Source organism: Gavia stellata, chromosome 21 (assembly GCF_030936135.1).
Source record: "Gavia stellata isolate bGavSte3 chromosome 21, bGavSte3.hap2, whole genome shotgun sequence".
In the NCBI taxonomy this organism is placed as follows: Eukaryota; Metazoa; Chordata; class Aves; order Gaviiformes; family Gaviidae; genus Gavia; species Gavia stellata.
Window position 1 is genome coordinate 6,845,387 of NC_082614.1, and position 19,426 is coordinate 6,864,812.

Consider the following 19,426-nt stretch of genomic DNA (forward strand, 5'->3'; position numbering starts at 1 on the left):
TGGCCACACAACAGAAAAATAAACTTCTTACAAAAAATTGTTTCCCTTTAAGTTCATTTTTAAGTATTTTTGATCTTCACTGCTTTCCTGTTCTTAGAAAAGTTAAACACCTTAGATTGTTGTACACCTTGATTTAATCACAAAGCAAATTCCTCTGGATGATCAGTTAGTAACTGAGTAAGCCTTTAAGCTTTTAGTTGGAATTCATTGGTCCAAGTAGAGCTTACAAACAGTAGGGAGACTCAAGAAGTCTACCTAGACTGTTACCTGTGGCTGATAAGAGGAAAATTTCATTGCCTTTCTCTGTCATTTCTGGGGCTTTTGTCAGCAATACAAGTGCCAGGAATGTAAGAGCTGATTTAGATCAGTGTTATGCTGCTGTAGTTTTAGGTGTGGAATGAGACTTGTTTCATCTGACTTTGAATCTTCAAAAATAATAAATGATTAGCAGCTGTCAGATTTTTAAATTACATCTGCACTAGCAAGAGCACTACTTCAAATCTGTCACTCTGCTGCATAAAAGAATAATGCCAAGAGACATACAAAATGGAAATGATAAATGTGAAGGGGAATATCTGCATTGAGCAGTGATTCCCAAATTGTGGACTGTGCAGCCAAGTTATATCTTTTGGTCAGTTGGGCCCCAATTAAATGAGACCACATCCTGCTGCTGGAGGTCAGATAGAGTACCTGTGCTCTTCTATTCCTCTGTGTTCACACAGCTGATCATACCTGATCAAATACAGTTTGTACTGTCTGTACCCCAAATTGTGATTTCAGTGTTGGGTTAGTTTTGTCATCAAAAGGAGGGTGTTGCCATGTGTTTATATGGAGCTATATCTAACCACTGTGGCACTGGGTTCCACATTACAAAATCTAATTGTACAAATATATAATACTCTCTCCTTTCCTTCCATGTGCGCATAGCTGATCATATCTGGTCATCTGATCAAGTACAGTTTCTATCATCTATTACTCCCAAAACAATTTCAGCACTAGTTGTGATTGGATGGGAGGATGCCATCGCAGTTTTGCATGGTGCAAAGTCTACTGCATTTGAACACAAGCTATGCAGAGCGCAACTTGACACGTGATTCGTTGGCAACAGAAAGGGAAGACAAGTTCCTACAAAAGGTAATGTACAACTCTGTTGTTTTAATTGGCACAGTGTGTGCATTTACTGAACAAGAGAACACAGACGAAACACCACAGCCCCAAGCCTGTTCCTCTGATCAAATGTTTATACGGTTACAGCTCAGACATGAACTATGCTTTAATAGTATTGCTTAAAAGACCAAGCCATAGGTAGAAGTTTCTTTTTGTAGTTCTTGTTTGTTTCCCCCCCCCCCCCCCCCCCTAAGTATTAAATGTTCTTTCTGGTAAAAACAAACTGTCTTTGCATTTCCCTTAGCCTGGAGTAAGTAGCTTCTTCTCATGTTTTAAAGATCATCTTGCCGTAATGTCTCAGAGCCATAGATCTTAGCATATACTATAACACCTTCCAGGGTGCTTGTATTGATTCATTTGTTCAAGTCTTCTCTTACCTCTGTAGCCTGCTTTTGGTATACTAGGATATGGCTCTGAAAATACCTGTGTGCTTAGCTAGCTTTTCCTGCTGTGTATGACACTGACTGTTGGCTGGAATTTCTGTGATACTTAAGAGACGGTGGCCCTGAAAGTGTGGGAAACTCTCATTAGTCATTCTTTGTGGCTTTTGAGCTGTGTGAGAACACTTCCCTGTTTCTCCAAGCATGGCTTTTATTTTGGCCATTTGCAGACAAACTTTACTTTGTAAAATCTTTTCGCTGTGTTAGCCCCAGTAGGAATAAAATGCTGGGGTCTTTCTCTCAAGTTTTTAGAATGAGCCGTTTACATGTTCTGGCAGATTTCACTGGCTCTCTTGTAACTACCACAAATGGCAAAGTTCTTTCTGATACAGATATATTAGTAACTGCGAAGGGTCGTTCAGAACTGTGGGGGCCTATGCCTGAGGAATGAAGGCATTGGTTTTGCTCTGCACCAGCTGCCACAGAAGCTTGTTCTCCCTCTGCAGCTGGGCAGCGCAGGGTGGCCACGGCCTGGGAGAAGGCTGCGAGGTGCAGGAGGTGCCACGGTGGGCTCTCAGTGCTGTGGCCTCGCACACGGGTTGGTGGTGGCAATTGTCTCTGGAGTGGAGTGGAAAGAATGCAGAGATGCTGAGCGCTTTCAGTTTCTACTTAAAACTTAGAGGCGTGTTCCTGGGATTGCTTTAAAAGGTACAAGAGAACAAGAAACTTAAAATGATGAGGTCCCTGGAGATGTGTCTCTAATTTTAAGGTGAGCACTACTTGTCTCGTGTCTATGGTTCTTACTGGAAAAAAGAAACAAATTATGGCTTATAAAATAAATCTCCTTTCAGTTTATATTCCATGGGAAAAGCTCAGAGGAAAGCTTTTTTTTATTTAGGCAGTTACCTTTGAAATAGCATTCATTTGAGAGGAGATTGATTTGGCTCCCATAGCTGGTGAAAGAATAAAAATTGATTTATCTATATGATATGGCTGCACACTTCTCCCTGCTGAGATGGCACTAGTGTGCCCCTAGGAAACTTGCTTTTGTCAGCCTGGGGAGAGGGAAGTAGCAGTTGGTCTCCCTAGAAAGTTGGTGCGAAAAGACAGACAGGCAGTGTAGTGCTCAGGGTTAAGAGGAGTATCAAAATACAGATTTTTTGATCTGATAATTGTTTTTGTGTGGAAGGAAAAGAAGGATTACATCTCTGATAGGAGCAGGGAAAGAATACAGTACAGGCAAAAAACATCTGTCTGGAAGTGATCAGTAGCCATTTTAGGGCTAGTAATAGTGAAGGTGTGATTTCATTCTGTATCTAGGGTTGCTCTCTGCTAAATCATTCAACTATTTTAAAACAGTTTTTGTTCGTGGAACTGCCAGTATGGAGTCATCATAGGAGAGATGTTGCAGGATACAGGCCACTATAGTTTAGCGGGGAATAGGTGGGATAAGAATCTCCTTAACTTTAATGGCTTAGAAATCTCTAAAAAGCTCAGCAGCGTCTGTTGCTGAACAGTTAACTTTGTGCCCAATGCTTCAATCTGTCATGAATCCTGAACTTGTATTAGGTTCAGCAGGAGTTCAGAGCACTTGGATCCTTCACAAAACTGGGCATCCAGCCTCTGAATTAAAAGCCTACTTAAAACAGTTTAATAGTGGACCTCTCTTTCACAGATCAGTTATTTTTGAGATCCTCTGTGAAGTATCCCAGTATAAAAAATAAGCAAGTTTTGAAAGCATTAACTGTGCTTCCCCATTCTTTTTCAGAGAGCTCTTGCATTTTAAAAAAGTGTGAAATATATTGCATTTGCTGGCTTTTTCAGTAGAATGGGGACAGAACATAAGCTAATGCTCTGAAATAGAGATGTCTGAGAAGGAAAAAACAAGAAACCAAGGTACTGCAAATGCTTGCAGCAGTGTTCTTTCACTGAACATGTACTAGTGCTTCTGGGTAATGTGTTCTCTGTCCTGGCTTTGCAGCATTTGATATTTTATTCCTTCCTCCTCTGAAAATGTTCTATTATATCCGGTTACCCCTGGAAGATACTATAATGTAAGGAGAGAATCCTTATCACTCTGGTACCTGAAGTAAAAAGGTGTTTCAAGTCTAGACAAAGTAATAAACTAGGGTCCTGGTTTTGGGAAAGACTTTTGCTGTTACGTGGTTGGATGAGATAAATTAATGGCATTGTGCTTTGGTACTACACTTCAGCAAAGTTAGACTGTTACACAGCTCTGTGTGAAGCAAGAAGGACAGGGATTTTAATTGATAGGCTGTAAATACCCAAAAGGGCCCAAAAGATCTAGGAGAGGTCAGTGCAGGTACTCTGGATGGCTGTGTCCTACTAATCTCACTGCGGGTTTTGATACTGTATTATTTTCTGAGTTTAGGATTCAGGATTTTCATTCACTCTTTTCTTGGAAGATTCCAGCTTGGGACAAAGATTGTTCCATCTAGTTTACTGACACTCTCCCTTTTCTAAGCCAGAGGTGCTCTTAAATGAGCAAGAAAAGATTATAGTTGATTTGGTGGACAAAGTTAATTAACTACAACCAGTTTGAGAAACAGGTCAACTTGTTATTGTTCTCATCAAAATCACTACCTTTAGCTAAGTCTATTTAACTGAGTGTGCCTCGTATTTTTGCCTGTGATAAGGTTTTGAAAGCTAGCACAGGTGTTTTGCAATTAATTACACACAGCAAAAAACCTGGCATGGCTCCAGAATCAGGTCTTTTGAAGCCTTTTTTTATAGGCATTTCAGTAGGAATGGGAACAAAAAGGGATTGTGAATGGCAAGACTTGGGGGGGAATTGTCTCATTGAGTAAGTTTGGGTGAGCTCGTAGCCTGTGCACCCTTCCTGGCTGCACGTACCTCTGTGTGTGACCTGTCAGGGCGTGTAACTCTCTATAATCTGATGTAGAATGTATTTTGGGATGGAAAACTGTTCCACGGGTAGGCGTTGAGCACCGGGAGGGCTCGGTGAAAAGATGCCACTTGTAAACACTCGATTTCAACCCTTCTCTATTTCTGATGGGGGGGGGGCGCACCAGAAGCTGCCCCCGGGCGAAAACTGTCGTGTGTCGTGTCCCGTCCCCCCCCCCCCCCCCCCCCGAGGTGGGGGCTCCCGGCCCTGTCCCCGCTGGGGCCGCGGGCACAGAGCCCGAGCGCCCCCCGCCCGCCCCGCCCATCCGGCCACGTGGCCGCCCCGCCCCCGCATTCCAGACATTGTTTGTGGCTCCGCCCTCGTCCCAGAGACCACACCTCCCCCGCCTGGCCCCGCCCCTCCGCTTCGCTTAAAGGAGCCGTCACCGCGCCCTCTTCCCCTCGCTTTCCCCTCCCCGGCCTGCCCCCTCACCGCCCGTCCCCGCCGGCGCCTGGCCCGCTCCCGGCGAGGCGAGGCGGCGGCGGCAGCCGGGCAGCCTCGGCGCGGCGCCGCCATGGCGCTGGAAGTGGAGGCGGCCGGGGCTCCCCTGAGCTCTTTCCTGAGGGACTTTCCGTCTCCGCTGGGCCCGGGGGAGCCGCTGCCGTGGAGCTCCGCGGGGAGCGGCGCCCTGAGCAAGGCCGAGGTGCCGGGCGCGCTGGCCGAGCGGGCGAGGAGCCTGCTGGGCGGCAGGTGAGAGCCCGGCGGCGGGGCGGGCGGGCGGGGGGCTCGCACCGGCCTCCCCTCGGGGGCGGCGCCGCGCTGACAGTTGGCGGGCGCGCGGGGCGGCTGAGGGGAGCGGGGCTGCGCCCCCTTCCCGCGCGCGGCCCGCCAGCGCCCGTGCGGGGCTGGAGCAGGTGCAGGCGGCGGGAGGCGCTTCCTCCTGAGGAGCCCTCCCCGCCTCGGCAGGGCCCGCGGGGGCCTGGCGGTGCCGGCTGCTGCCTGGCGCGGGCTGCCGTGGGGGAGATCCGCTCAGCGTCTCCTAGGGAATTTTAGATTTTATCTCTTTTTTATTTCCCCCTTCTTCATTGTTTTTGTGAATGTTCTCCTGGAAGATGGGCTTTTAATAGCATGCTTCTGTCACAGGCCTCCTGCCTTCTAGTACTGTTTGTGTGCTCCCAAAGATACTTCTCCCTTGGTGCACGAGAGATTAAATTACAATCCTGCAATTAGCGTGATAGGGCGATTCTTGTGGTAAAGTGCCAATACTTTGAATTCAAGTCCCTAAGGGCACCTGTGTGGATCTGCTTGAAAGTCTGGGGAGGGAGGGAGTCGGTGAGCTGCCACCTGCCTTGCCGGGCTGTCAGGCGTAATAGGCAAAACAGCTAGAAAAGTATTCGGCTTCCCAGCCCTCTTGGGTTGTCCCGGTGAGTAGGACGTGCTTGCGTGGGTTTCTCAAGTTGATATTTTCCTCAAAACTTCAAGAGCGTGGTCGCACCACTGCTGAAAAACACAGCTCTTCTTTCAGTGATGTTTTTGTCATCCCCTGATTTCAGCACAGACATCGTACAACCTTCATCCTTATCAGTTTAGACTTCCTCTTTAACACTGCTAAAAATTTGGATGCGACTTACTTGTCTTGGCAGGTTAGTGCTTCACCAAGAACAAGTTGTCTTGCTCTAACCTCTTGTCTTCTGATACTCTTCCCTCTTCGTGTCTGCTTCCTGAAGCACTTCAGCAGTAGGGCCTGTGTGTTCTGTGTTTTACGAAGTTCCTACCAAGGTCTGCTTCATTAAAGTGTTTGTTATTGTAAGAGTCAGTAACAGGGATTGTGGATAGTCTAAAAAAATCTTAAGTGGGGAGCTGACTTTGTGCTGTGGTACTGGGGATAACTGGTGAAGACAGGGAGTTAAGAGAGACTGGTTCTGTTTAGATATATGCTGAATGTTACCTGGTTAAATTTGATAAACAGATAGAAACAGGGTTGGAATTACTTGTCTCTCTACGTACCATCTGATGAGTTTATGAACGCTGAATAGATATGTTGTTGTTGTCGAAAGTGTGTAGGTGGCTTTTAGGTACTTAAATTGCCTTAAAAAATCAAGTTACTTCTGTGCTTTATATTATGTAGATGCTCCTGGACATAACATCATTCAGTGAAATGGTGTGCCCAAACCTAAAGATGAGAAATGCATACAAAAAAATCAGTTTTTTAGGTTGTAGTTGAAAAAGACCCAGATGATCATTGCATTACTTAGTTATACTTTGACTAAATTGCTCTTGAACAAAATACAGCTGTTGCATTCCTAAATGAGATTGCAAATTCATCGCGTGCACTGAATCTTTGAACTCTTTGGAGCAAGAGTGGTTCCGCATGAGCGCATTGAAGAACGGAGTAATGCCAGTCTTGAACAAATACTTATCACATGGCAACCCATCTGCCATGTGGTCCAGTCTAATAACGTTTTCTAGAGAGGAAGGCACAAAGCTGTAGAAATACGGGATAGGTTCTTCAAACTGTAGTGATTTTTAAAACAGCATTTCTGAGTTACATATTTGCTAACATTCTGTTGTTCTCTAGTGGGCACATTAACAAGTGGAAGCAAAAAAAGATTGCTGCTTTTGCAATGCTTGCATCTCACCTGTCACTTCTGGTGTTTACACAGAAAGGAGCCTGCCCTGTCAGAAGCTGCATTTTTCACATACCTGCCCTGCAGCCAGTTCTGATTAGACAGCCTGCTTTGTGGAGCTTCTTAAGTCCCAAGCTGGCAAAAACAAAACAAAACAAAAAAAAAAAAAAAGGAAGGGAAAGCTAGCTAAAGAATGCAAAGCAGAATAAAAGTGCAGCAATCTACTTACGCTTGTTTTCACAAAATGTACTTGGAAAACAGAAATACATAAGTGTTTTTACAAATTCTCGTGGCTGCCTGGAGGCAAAACAGTGAAGCAATCCTGTGTGTAAAGCTATGTGCTTGGGCGTAGTGCAGCATACCTGTAGTGTCAAATGTAGGCATCCCAGCAGACTTACAGCTCAGTTTTGGACTCCTGTGATGGAGAGAAACCTCATTTTGCAATTGCAAAAGGGCTGCAGTTTTCTATTGGGTAGGCTAAGTTCTTGCATGTGAAGGAAAAGACTGGTAGAGCCCAAGGCCAAGAAAGGAATCTAGTATTTTGAAAGTGCAGCCCCTCTTCTCCATACTCCATGGAATTAAGGACCAAAACTGAAGCCTCTGATTGTGTGAGAAATTGCCAAACCTTATGCTTTATTTCCCACGTTCCCAGGTTCACTACTGAGGAACAACTCAAAATGCAGTTTCAAAGGTTAAATAAACTTTTCAATTGATCTGAATCCCCCAAATCCTTGATAAAATATTTCAGGGAATGTAAGGGAACAGGAGAAAGAAGGATGGTAAAGGTTTTAAGAAAAGGAAAAATAAGGGGAGGGATGACACTTACAAGACATTTAAATGTTTGTGTAAAAGTTGTTAAAGATGCAAAAGCGATGCCAGATTAGGAAGCGAGTTCACGAGAGGTCACTGTAGCTGAGATCCAGTGATCTGCTGTTGCGGGCTATCACAGTAGCATCCCTAACACACAGATGGCAGCTCAGTGGAAAATATGCACATTCAAATATTACAGTGTCAATATAACCAGGTTTAACACTATGAAGATGTTATTGGATGTACCTTGCTGACTTCTGGCATTGATGCTTGTTCTGTGTTTCCTCAGCAGCACAGGATGTATCCTACATGATGATTAGTAACGATGAAGGGTTTCTTTATAGATCAAAGTGTTACTGGGAATCGAGTTTGGCACACAGATATGCAGTTCTGCTTCTTATTTCTGCATTGTCAGGTACTTCATTCACCCACACAGATGTGTGGGTCATGCCTTGAAAGGCCCAAGCCAATAAAGGTCCAGCAATATCCTTGGCTCATGATACAACATATGGTGATGTTTAGCTTGTCCTTCTAGTTCCTTGGAGGCATAAACCTTCCTGTGTTTGCAAGGAGAAACATTCTTCCTCCATCACCAATCAGGGTTGCTGTTGAGAAGGGAATGGGGTAAGGAATAACGTTTGTTAGGTCCAACAAGGAGTTTCTGAATGCTATTGCTTTTCTAAGGCTACACACATCTCTTACACGGAAGCAGCTGGATATCTCAGGCTCAGCCCCTTGAATGCCTTTACTAATCTAAAATGAATTATTTTAACAATCTTCTGCAAACGCAGCTAGCATTGCCAAACACTGGCTAAGACAGCCAGCTACTTTTGCTTCCTGGCAGGACTTGCGCTTAAATCGCTAATCTGGTGAAGCTTTGCAGATGTTTCTACTTTGAATAATTCATTTAAATCAATGGAACTGTCTTTAGCTCCTTGTATGGAGCTAAATACATACATAACATTCTGAAGAACTGGGGCAGGCTTAAGTAATCTTTTTTTGCAGAATTTTAATTAACATACACTTTTGGGTAAGAGCTATGTGTTCTGACAATCTGTGGAAATGGGTCAATGTGAGTGAAGAGTCCATTAGTTACTTCGAAAGCTTTAGAAATGAACCTGAAATTTTACTAACTTGTACTGAAACAGAAGATGAGATGAAATCAGACCCCCAAATACAGAAATTTCTCCTTTCCCTTGATAGGAGCTGAAACTTGTATGACCATCCTGTGACATAGCCAAACAGCAATGTGAAATTCCAGCAGCCTTCCTGTTTGAGGAGACTTTACTGCATTAAGAGTTGTGAGGCTTCGGCTTCCTGTTCTGCTCCCTCCCAAACGAGTCTCTGTGTTTCATCTCTTGGTTGCCTCAGCATCCTGTTTTGTGTCTTTGTGTTTTACACTGTAATGCTTACACCCAAGGTGTGGTCCTGGCATCTTTATTTTCGTTATTTCCCTCCTTTTGGAATAGTTAATTCAGCGATTCTGATATTCTGATGTTTTTATGTCATGTAAGCATGAAGAGGGGGGAAAAAAAAATCTTGCCTCTGGTTTACCCAGTCTCTTCTTAAAACTCCCTTTAGGCCCTTCCTCTGTGAAAACTCCTAATACCCTGTGTACTGTCACCTTTGCTTTTAATAAATCTCTTGAAGCTTACTCCCTTATTCCTAATTTGTACCATTTAGTGTATATTATTGTAATGCACTAATACTTCTCATTGCTAGGAACATGTTTACAGTATCAGTGATCCATTCACTTCAGACAAGAAAGTGAATTTCATGTGTGATTGCCTCCAAATAAACTCTATAGTTTTCATGGGACCAGTTGTGCTTGGTAGCAAAAGCAAGCGTGGGATTAGCAGAAGCAGCCTACTCTTTCAGGAACATGACTGTTCTCACTGTTTTATGATTAATAATGTTAGAATTGGAAGCCTTGATAAAGTTAACGCACAAGAGGAATATGGCACTTCTGCTGTTTGCTAGTAAATTTAGCAAATGGTTAACAAACCAGCTCTGGTACTTTGGGGTGGTGGTCAAAACTGCTGTGAGTGGTTTGTCCACTGCTGCTTCTGAAGCTGATGGCAGGACGATACACAGCGTGAGAGAAATGATGTGCAGCTCACATTGCACGTATGTCTGGATAATAAAGTTTTTGGCAGTTCTGACCTGCCTCCAGTGGTATATAGAGGCTGGACAAACTGTTAATTTTGTGATCAGTAAATTGCTTTTCAGAATACATTTCTTAATGGGGAAAACTCCCTGGGAGTTTTAAATTACAAGATACTCCCGATAGTAATTTTGGGAAAGAATCACTTTGCCTTAAAAAGAAAGTGTATGTATGGGGACAGCTGCAATACAAGAGAGAAAAAACTTGATGAAAACTTTTAGGGCTGGCTTGCTGGTGTTTAAATCGGTTTCTTCGGTTCTGCTTGGAAAACTGAAATTGTCTTTCTCTAGAACTTGCGTATTTTGCTCTCATAATCTGTGTGAAGCACCCTTTCTTTTGCTGTTTGAATTGGGCATCAAGATAAATACTCAATTTTGAAACAACAGGTTTAGGGCTTAATTGAAAAGTGGCTTTTGTGGAATTAAGCGTCTCCTGTTCTGCTCTGTGGTTTTTCTTCCTGCTGAGAATTAAATGGAAATAGCAGGTGATTCTCCATTGGACATCTTCTGTAAAAACTCTTTTGATGATGACTGAAGGGCCTCAACAGATGGATTCTAAAGCTGCTGCTTCTGATAGTTTCAGAAGAAAATGGGGAAAAAACTGCTTCATGTAAAGATGGAAACATAAAAGATTGAAATACTGTGTGTGACATTGTTCATATATTTGTTTTGATTCCATCTTGTTCATCTACTTGTAAAGATCTGATGTCATTAACACAAGAAACAACTTTGATGCATTGTAGGATGTCAGATGTTCTCTCCTGTACTTTTCCGGTCACTATCACCCTGGGAACTCTGGGTGCTGCTGTAATGAATACTAATGCTTAGACCCACTTGAGTGGAAACATTCTGTAGTTGATTATAAGAATAAAAAGGGGTGAGGGCAATAAAAGTAGCAGATTGGGGAGAAAATACTGAATAGAAGCAGCTTTTGTTTATGAGGAAACTTGTGACCTGCTATCATTTTGTCAGTATGAGAGGATCTTTCACTGACTAGAGAACTGCTAGCATTTGCAGATCTGCACTAAAACCAGTTTGCTGATATAGCTGTAATGTGCTAGAAACACACACTGAGTCCACAGTGACAAACTTTGCTTTACTGGCAAAGCTGCACTGTATGTGATCTTCTGGTGTCACAGAGCCTGTGTAGCAAAGAAATGAACAAATGTATCTTCCCCCTGATATAAGTCAGCTCTGCAGCTGACTTACCCTAGAAGCTTTTGCTAGCAGATACAGCACCTCTTTGTTCCCCAACATATGCGTATATATATATATATATACACACACACACTCTGAAATAAAAAGAGGACTGCACGGTGGTGCTCTGGCCTGCAATACCACTGCTGCCTTGTTGCCATGACTTTGGTAATAATAGCTAGAAGGAACATCATGTAACTTTTTTTTTTTTTTAAATTTGAAAGGTGACAACTTGGCCAATACAGTTAGTAAACTTTTGTGCTTGTCTTTATACAAACAGAGATTTCCTGACAGTACTGTGCGAGAATGTGTAAGTTATTTTCCTTCCAAAAAAGTAAATAAAAATTCAGAAGGCTTTGCGTAAACACTGGGCATTTGGTACATTTTAGTGAGGCTTTGTACCACTCTCCACCAGGTTACACAGAGCTTGCTTCTCTCTGCTCAAAGTGCTGAAGAGCAGCTGTTCGGAGTCCGCCATCTGCTGCACTACTCTGCTTTCCCAAAGCTGCTGTAAGCTGTGGGCATAGAGCACAACAGAAAGTCTGTCATCTGTTTTCAAGCCTTTGAAAAAAATGTAGTCATAGTTGAGGCTCTGGAGGAGATGTGGTGGCCTGACCTTTGATGCTCTAGATGCTTTCCCCTTGCCTGCAAAGCTGTTTACTAGAGACTTCTGAATATACCCTTTTAAACTGGAGGACAAGAGGGGATGGGGGCATCTTTGAACTGGTGACTTGTTTGCAACACTCACTGCAAGTGTGCTGGGAATTTAATGACCCAAATAAAACCAAACAAGAAGTGACTCGCTAGCGTTTCTGCTTCCTGAAGAAACTTGTGTATACTCTGTCTTTTCTTTCTGAAGGCTGATATGTAAGGGGTCAGTAACAGTCTTATGATTGATCTGACATATAGGAATACAATGTGGCTGTGATGGCATGATAGCTGGTCTTTTAAAATGAAATGGAGAACTAAATTGTATTGCAGAGGAGAAACAAGGTGAACAAGAAGAAAAGTTCTGTTCTGTAACTCATGCCAAATCTAAACTATGCAAAGTATCATAATTGCTTTCTACTTCCATATGTAACTTTATTTTGGCCCACAGGTATGTATATCAACAGAAGCTTTGCATAGCTCCTTTTAACAATACTGTATGTGTCCAGTAGTCCAGAATCTTTCAAGGAGGAGGATGGCATATAAATTTAAGTGTGTTTTCTATTAGCATAAGTATTGCATTACTCTTTAACTTATCACTTTTATCTATACTCAAGTTTCTAAAATGAGCTTGTGTTTTACCATGAACTGGCTGGAGGATATGAACTCCATGCCCCAGCCGCTGGTGATCTGGGTTTAGCTGGTGGTGAAGCTACAATGCCTCATCTGTACTGTTACAGCATGCATTAATTATTTTTAAATATTTTTTTATTGTGGTCAAACACACCCTTTTCTTAGCAAAGAAATAGCCTGTAGCAAAGAAATTCTACGTGTGTTTACTACTAGCCTGTGTAGGCTGAGGCTAGGTAATTAGCATTGCATGTGTCATAGAAATGGGGCTGACACATGTTTCTTGTAAGTCTCTTGTTAAGAGAAGGTAACATCCTTTCCACACAACATACCCCACCAGCTTCCCTCTTCTTCCCAACACAGTTGTTTTCCCACTTAGGAAACAACTACAGTATTTTTTTTGATTCATGAAGATTAAATTATGCTTGGTTCAGCCTGTCAGCAGGGTGTCTTGGGCTTCTTTGAAAGGAAGATTTTAACAATAAGTGACATTCTTCTTTGCTTACAGAGAAGGTTTGAAATCTGTTATGGTAACTGCAGTGGGCTTCTACTTTTACACTGGTTGCCATAGGTACTGTCTGCTTCCAGATACTCTCAAGCCAAGTGAGACCTTGTAGCTCTTAACTAAAGAAGCAGTTTTTACTCTTCTTTTATTATGTATCTTGTTAACTCCTGAAGTCTCTGATTTACAGGCTGAAATTCGAACCAGTAAACATCTAAACTGAATGGAAGATGCCATTGCCTTGGAGCTCTGTTTACCTGAGCTTGAGTAAAAAACAGGCTTACCAATATAGTAGTACTAGTATTAAGAGTTTGTAAGGTAATTGACAAATATGTTCTGTTCAGAACTGAGGCTGAACTAAATAGGTAGGGTCATTTTTTAGGCTTTTATTTTATCTTTTGTCAACTTGTCAGAATCAACTGCTCAATGTTGTTGTTGCTGGCTGCATAACAAATAAAATCCCCATAAGCAACCATTTTCTTTGTGTATATTTGCAAAACTGTGGAGGGGGAGGAAATGCATAGGAAGCAAAGCTGAACGAAGCATATCAATACTGAGGAATCTCTGAATTTCCTTTTTAGGAACTGGGTGGCAACTGGAAAAAGTTGAAGGATGTGACATAATAACTCATAAACCTTTTCTTTGTTCCAGGCATCCTGTAAGCAGAGGCTTATACAGGACTTGTGAATTATAGCACTTAGTATATTGCCTTTTGTTTAAACTTCTTTTTATGGACCCAGTTCAGCAAGTCAGGGCTCTGGAAAGCAGAAGTCTATATGAAGTTGAAAATCAAACCATTAAGCCCTCTTCTGACGCCGAGCTGGAAACCCAGGCTAAATTTGAATTTTTTCTCCAGCATAGCAGAGGAATTCTGAAGATGACTGAAGCTGTGGCTCTCACACTACATTTAAATGTATAGCTGTTTCACTTAGTATTTTTTGTCTCTGTTCCTGGAGCTGAAATTTACTTTAACTAAAGCTTCTGACTTTCAGCAGCATCAGCTACACATCTGACATTGTTTATGTGGCTTGTATTTTAATATTACTTTCTTTTCCACCTATACAAACAAAAACAGGAAGCAGGATTTGAGGGGGGGTGCCATATCCGTTTCAGATGTGTTTCTTGCCTGACCTTTTAAAAGGTTGTCTGTTAGTGTCAGAGTGATTATAAGCAGGCATTGTTACTTTTAACTTGGGTAGGAAAGGAACTGACTCCCCTAAACATATTAGCCTGGAAAAAAAAAAAAGTAAATTTCTGCCTTTCCTTGATGGGACATGACTGCAGCTAGCACTGAAAGGACTGCAAACATGTTGCCATCTATTTGAAGGACCAAAATGACTCATTAAAGTAGGCCATCACCGCTACAGAATGCGTAGCATAAAATACGCTTCTGTTAGCAGCCTGCTGACTAACACAATGCTTTCTGTTTGCTGCCACAGGAGGTACTCGTACATGGCTGTGAGGATATGACAAGGCCTCTCTTTCAGCAACACAATGGCAAATGCATTTCAGCTTGTTGTCACTGGGACCTAAAACCTCATGGTCTTCCCCTCCCCACTCTTCCGTACGCACAAAACCAGTGATCTCTGTTGAACCTCTGCAGAGACCAGTTGCTCCCACCATTTCTTACTCTGTAGCCAACCAGTTTCATGCAGGACTTCCTAAATGTTTCCTGGCAAAACAGTCTTGTCCTTGACTTGCTGCAGGTGCTTTAATGTGTTATTTGCTTTAGTTGTATAATTTGATACTTTGTGGGTATCAAACACTCCATGAACAATGGATAAAATGCTTTTTATGGACATCCACGCTTATTCTTCATTGTGTTCTTAGAAAATGTCTGGAATCTGTGTTACGTACTGTAATTGTTAGTGCTTGCCATGGGAATATAGTGAATATAAAAGAGTTATTTTCTAGTAGCCCCATTTTAAAGTTGGATAGGGCTTATTTGTTTACAGATTCAAAAGCAGTATGGCAAGTACGTCCTTCCTAAAAAGCACGTAGCTTGCATAAAGCGTTAAGTAAAAAGGAGAGGGTGTGTAGATCATGTAGTGTTACTGTCTTCTAGATGCTTACCTAAAAGCTTCAGCTGAATCACAAGTCTTGGAGTCTTTTCTTAGCCTAGTCTCCAGTGCCAACTCTTTGCACCTTCTTCCTGAGTGACTTCTTTGGGGAACTTCCAGTCAGGAGAAACTGAGTGTTAAAGTGCTGTAGGTTAGTACTGAGCATGACTTTTCTTGCGGAGGGAAGGCAACTTAAGTAACCTTTTTGGAGATTTGCGTCTACCACAATGCAGAGATCCTGACACTGTCTGTGATGAGACAGTTGACTGCAAGCAAGAAATGTTGTGTAGTGAGTAGAAATAAAATGTTTGCATTCAAAGGCTAGAATTGAAGGTAGCAGTTCTCATCCGAGAGCTCAAGAGGAGGAGGTACCATCTGCGACTGGAGTGTGAGGCAACAGTTTGAAAACATGATTCATATGCTTCTTCCTCTTTGCATTCTTGAGAAAGCAGTTGTCTAACTGAGGATCTTACTAAAGATTTGTATGAATAAATATTGAACATACGGTTTCTTCTAGTTTTCTAATGAAGTTGGAATTATTTTGTGTAATGCTTTCTAATTCTGAGGTCACCAGCCATTAACAGTGAGGTTGTAGATCAATTTAAACTAATGCAGTCTGTTTTGCTTTCCCTTCTTTTCTTACCAGCAGAGGTGTTTCACCACTTCTTGCAGCATCGTTGATCCATGCTGCAGTTGATGAAGTCCTCCAAACAGACTTGACTGAATTTGAACAGGAAAGTGTGGAAATAGAGGGAGAAGGAGATGAGGAAAGGTTCACCTGTAAGTATACTTTTTTCCTTCTGTGGTTTTCCCAGAGGTTGTCTTGTTGGAAGACTTCAGTGTTTTGAAATGTTTCCCAGAATATTTGGTTAGGCTGTCTGGCAAGCAGCAGTGAACAGAACTTTATTTGTTCCTGCTGGGTATCTGTGGGATGAAAGGTAGCTCTGCTAGTTTTGTGAGCAAGATGCAAACCTGGTGTCTGGAGCCCTGGACTGATCGTGTAGGTTGGCTTTCTGGAAAGGGAAGAGAGCTTCTCTTCCCAAAAATGATTAACGACTGTGTCCACTGTGCTTCCTGAACTGAATTAGTTAAGAAGTTTTCTTTTCCTCATTGGAGAGCTTCATTTAAATAGCACTGGTTCAGCTCATATCTAAGTTGATAACCTCTTGTATTTTTGAAGTGCCCTTTTCTCTTTGGTAACCTGACCTTAGCTAATTACTGCTATATTTTGACATTGGCATCATCACATTTGCTATTGTGCAGCCATGCTGACACCTTACATTCATCTGTATAATCCATCGTGCTTTTGTCTGTTCTTGGGACCAGATTTTGAGCCCTCCAACCTGAACATCTTGAAACTCCAGATCTTTTTCTTGGCAAGTTTCTCAATAATCTCTGTCTTTATTGATTACTTCTTATCTCCCCACTCTCCCCCGTAAAGATGGGATGCTGGGGGATGAAGAACCTGATGCATGTGTCTTCTGCCTGATGCCTGCATTTTCCCCTACCTGAGTGAATCAGGGAGAGAACAGACCTTGGTGACTGAGTATTGGGTTTGTGCCTCGTGTAACAGATGGTCCTATTGCAGTTACATGCTGAAGTGTTTAACATTAGACTTCACCAAAGTTTCAATCCCAATGCCAAGAATTTAAATGGAGCAGGATGCGGCACAGTCGAAGATAAAAATGGAGAACAGAGATGTCTCAGGTAAACTAGTCTATCCTGTAAGGGGAAATACTCGCCCTTCCATTTCCCTGGGATGACTTCAAAGGTGGTTCGGTGTGCCCCAGAGGATGCATCTCCAAGCAGAGCTCTGGTAATGGCCAGGATACGACACTTTTCCTGAAGCCTATTTCAGTATTCACCTACAAGTCTGAAACAGCAGCGAGGGAAACACATTTAATTAAGTCTTGCTGCACCTTGAGTATTTCATCCCTTGCCTTAATGTTTGTAGCCTTCCTATGTCTGGAGAGATCTCGCAAGTTTCCAGCACTTTGCATGGGAAGAGTTGGCCTCGTATCAGCTTGGCTGGGGTCTAAACAACATGCCCTGGTTCTCCTCCTCTGGCGCAGGGAGAAAGGATTCGGCGGTCGGCGTTCACGGGGAACGCCAGCAGCGGCATGCGGGACATCAGCAAACCTGCCCCCAGGCGAGAGCGAGCCCCAGCCGGGCGGGGCCGGGGCGGGGGGGCGGATCGCGTTCTCTGCCGCCCCCCGGCGGGGCGGGGCTGGGGCAGGAGCCTGCCAGCACCTCCGCACAGAACCAGCTTGCGAGTAGTTCCGCAGGCCTTCAGAGATTCCCGCGGGTGCCCCCTCAGCCGCTTTGAGCGCAGCCTCCCCACAGTGCCCCATTTCCGCACTCGGTGTTCTGCTGTACCTGTTGGTCTGTGAGCAATCACACGGACTTCGGTGCAACTAACCTAACCTGGAGCAGGACGCTGGCAAAAGAAGAGCTTTGTGTGACTAGATCACTGCAGTTGTAAGAAAATAAAGAGGTACAGGCAGCAGCGCTAGAGCATGGCTTTGTGCAGGGGAAACTGAAGGAGATCAAGGTACTGATCTTCCATAACTAGAAGCTCTATATTATCATAGAATCATTTGAGTTGGAAAAGACCTTTAAGATCATTGAGTCGAACTATAAACCTAACACTGACAAAATGTTTGTTATGTTTGCGGCAATGACCATAAGGCATGTGGTAAGATGTCCCATTGTCAACAGTGGTACAAAAGCATCTCCCTTGTAACAGAGAGAATTGTATCGTACTGCATTCTGACTTTGTGCTCCAGGAGCATATCTTTATTTGTTATCACTCAACCTTTATAGGAAAATAAGGAACAGCATATTGTAACCCACATGATAATTATGTAGGTTTTCAGCACAAATATTTCACAAAGCAGCTGGAAACTGGTCATCAGAGCATCTTGCAGTCACTCTGCTGGGGACTCTTCATTGACTCCCATGTGTCAACCTTGAACTACTTCAGGTTCTCTCTCACTACTCCTTGTTGACAAATGCCCCAGAACCTTCCCTGTTCTGATGGCTGAAACCTTCTTTAATTTCCATCTTACATATTCCTGTCTATTTTATGTTTGCTCATTTTTGTGTCACCGTTGTCATTTAGATCAAATTGCTATTCACCATTCCCCTATTGAACATTACAGAAATCTGCTTACTATTCAGGTACTTGCATTGCCTAATCTCAGCAAGGAATATCTTCTTTAAAGGCATTCATTTCTCTGCACGTTTGGACTGTACTTGTTTTCCCTACCTTGTAATTGCTACTACATTACTTTAACTGTACAACTAGGAAGAAAGATGTTCCTTGTGCTACAGCACAGTATGGACTCTCTCTTTCTGTATTGCAATAATAACTCTCCGGCAAAAAAGCATTCTTGGAATGAAAGAGAAGTGATTATCTAAAAGCAAGGTATGTATGTGTGCCTATATGAATACCACTGTTTGATGTGGTATACTGCAGAAGAGTTTCTGGTGTTAAGGTACTAAATTCTATGTCAGATTTCACAAGCTTAATATTTAAACAGCAATGTGTGTCCAAGTCTTCTGGTCAGTACTAGTCAAGGCATTTACAAATATGTAAACTAATAGCTGTAGACAAGGCTGTCTAAGATGCTGTCCTATTTAATTATATTTGTATATGGGATGACTTAATATGGAAAGGTTTAATATCTTGCCCATTCACACCTGCATATTAAGCAAACCAAAAGTAGTTTTGGCTAATATGTAGTGACTGCTAATCAAAGATCTGTGTTTAAATTTAAGCTTTCAATTCTCCAGGCCCACAGATGCATCTGAAGCTGGTCATCCAGTCTTGCTGAGAAAAAGAAATGCTTGAGAACCAGGAGTTACAAAAAGGAATTCTGAGGAAGCTTTAATGCTAGCAGCATTAGCAGGAGTCAGGATAAAATAGAAATAGGAAAGATAGTTCATGCACTACAGTTCTTTAGGAAACACATTAGTGACCAGCAAATTATTTTTGCTCTATAGATGTTCTTTTCAATGTTTTTTGAGTTTAGTTGATTTAGTGTTGAGGCAGGGTTCTTACTCAAATAGCAAAACTTTAAATTATTACCTATTCTGAGAGAGACTGCATTGCAAAGCTAGACACAATGCCAAACACCAAACCATTCAGTCTGATGAACAATAAGTTTGGATTAATTGATCTTTGGGACCTATCCAGAAAAGGATTTGAATGTCTGGCCGGAGCTTTTCACACTATATTCAATGGGTGTTTACAGTTCTGCTCTGTAATGACAAAGCAGGAAAGTGGCGGAAGTGTTCTTCTGTCCCTCTAGCTCCTATAACCTTGTGTATTTAAAAAGATAAAGACAACAGCTTAAAATTCTAATCTGTTCAGC

General features: G+C 42.6%; 1 protein-coding gene across 1 annotated transcript in view; it reads left to right on the top strand.

The window, feature by feature from the left end:
* The first annotated feature begins 4,987 nt into the window (after nucleotides 1-4,987).
* Nucleotides 4,988-19,426, top strand: part of PPM1F (protein phosphatase, Mg2+/Mn2+ dependent 1F) — a 28,365-nt gene continuing 13,926 nt past the window's right edge. Inside the window, exons 1-2 of the mRNA XM_059827561.1 lie at nucleotides 4,988-5,163; nucleotides 15,697-15,830. Coding sequence (XP_059683544.1) covers nucleotides 4,988-5,163; nucleotides 15,697-15,830 — 310 coding nt within the window. The remainder of the gene's footprint in view (nucleotides 5,164-15,696; nucleotides 15,831-19,426) is intronic.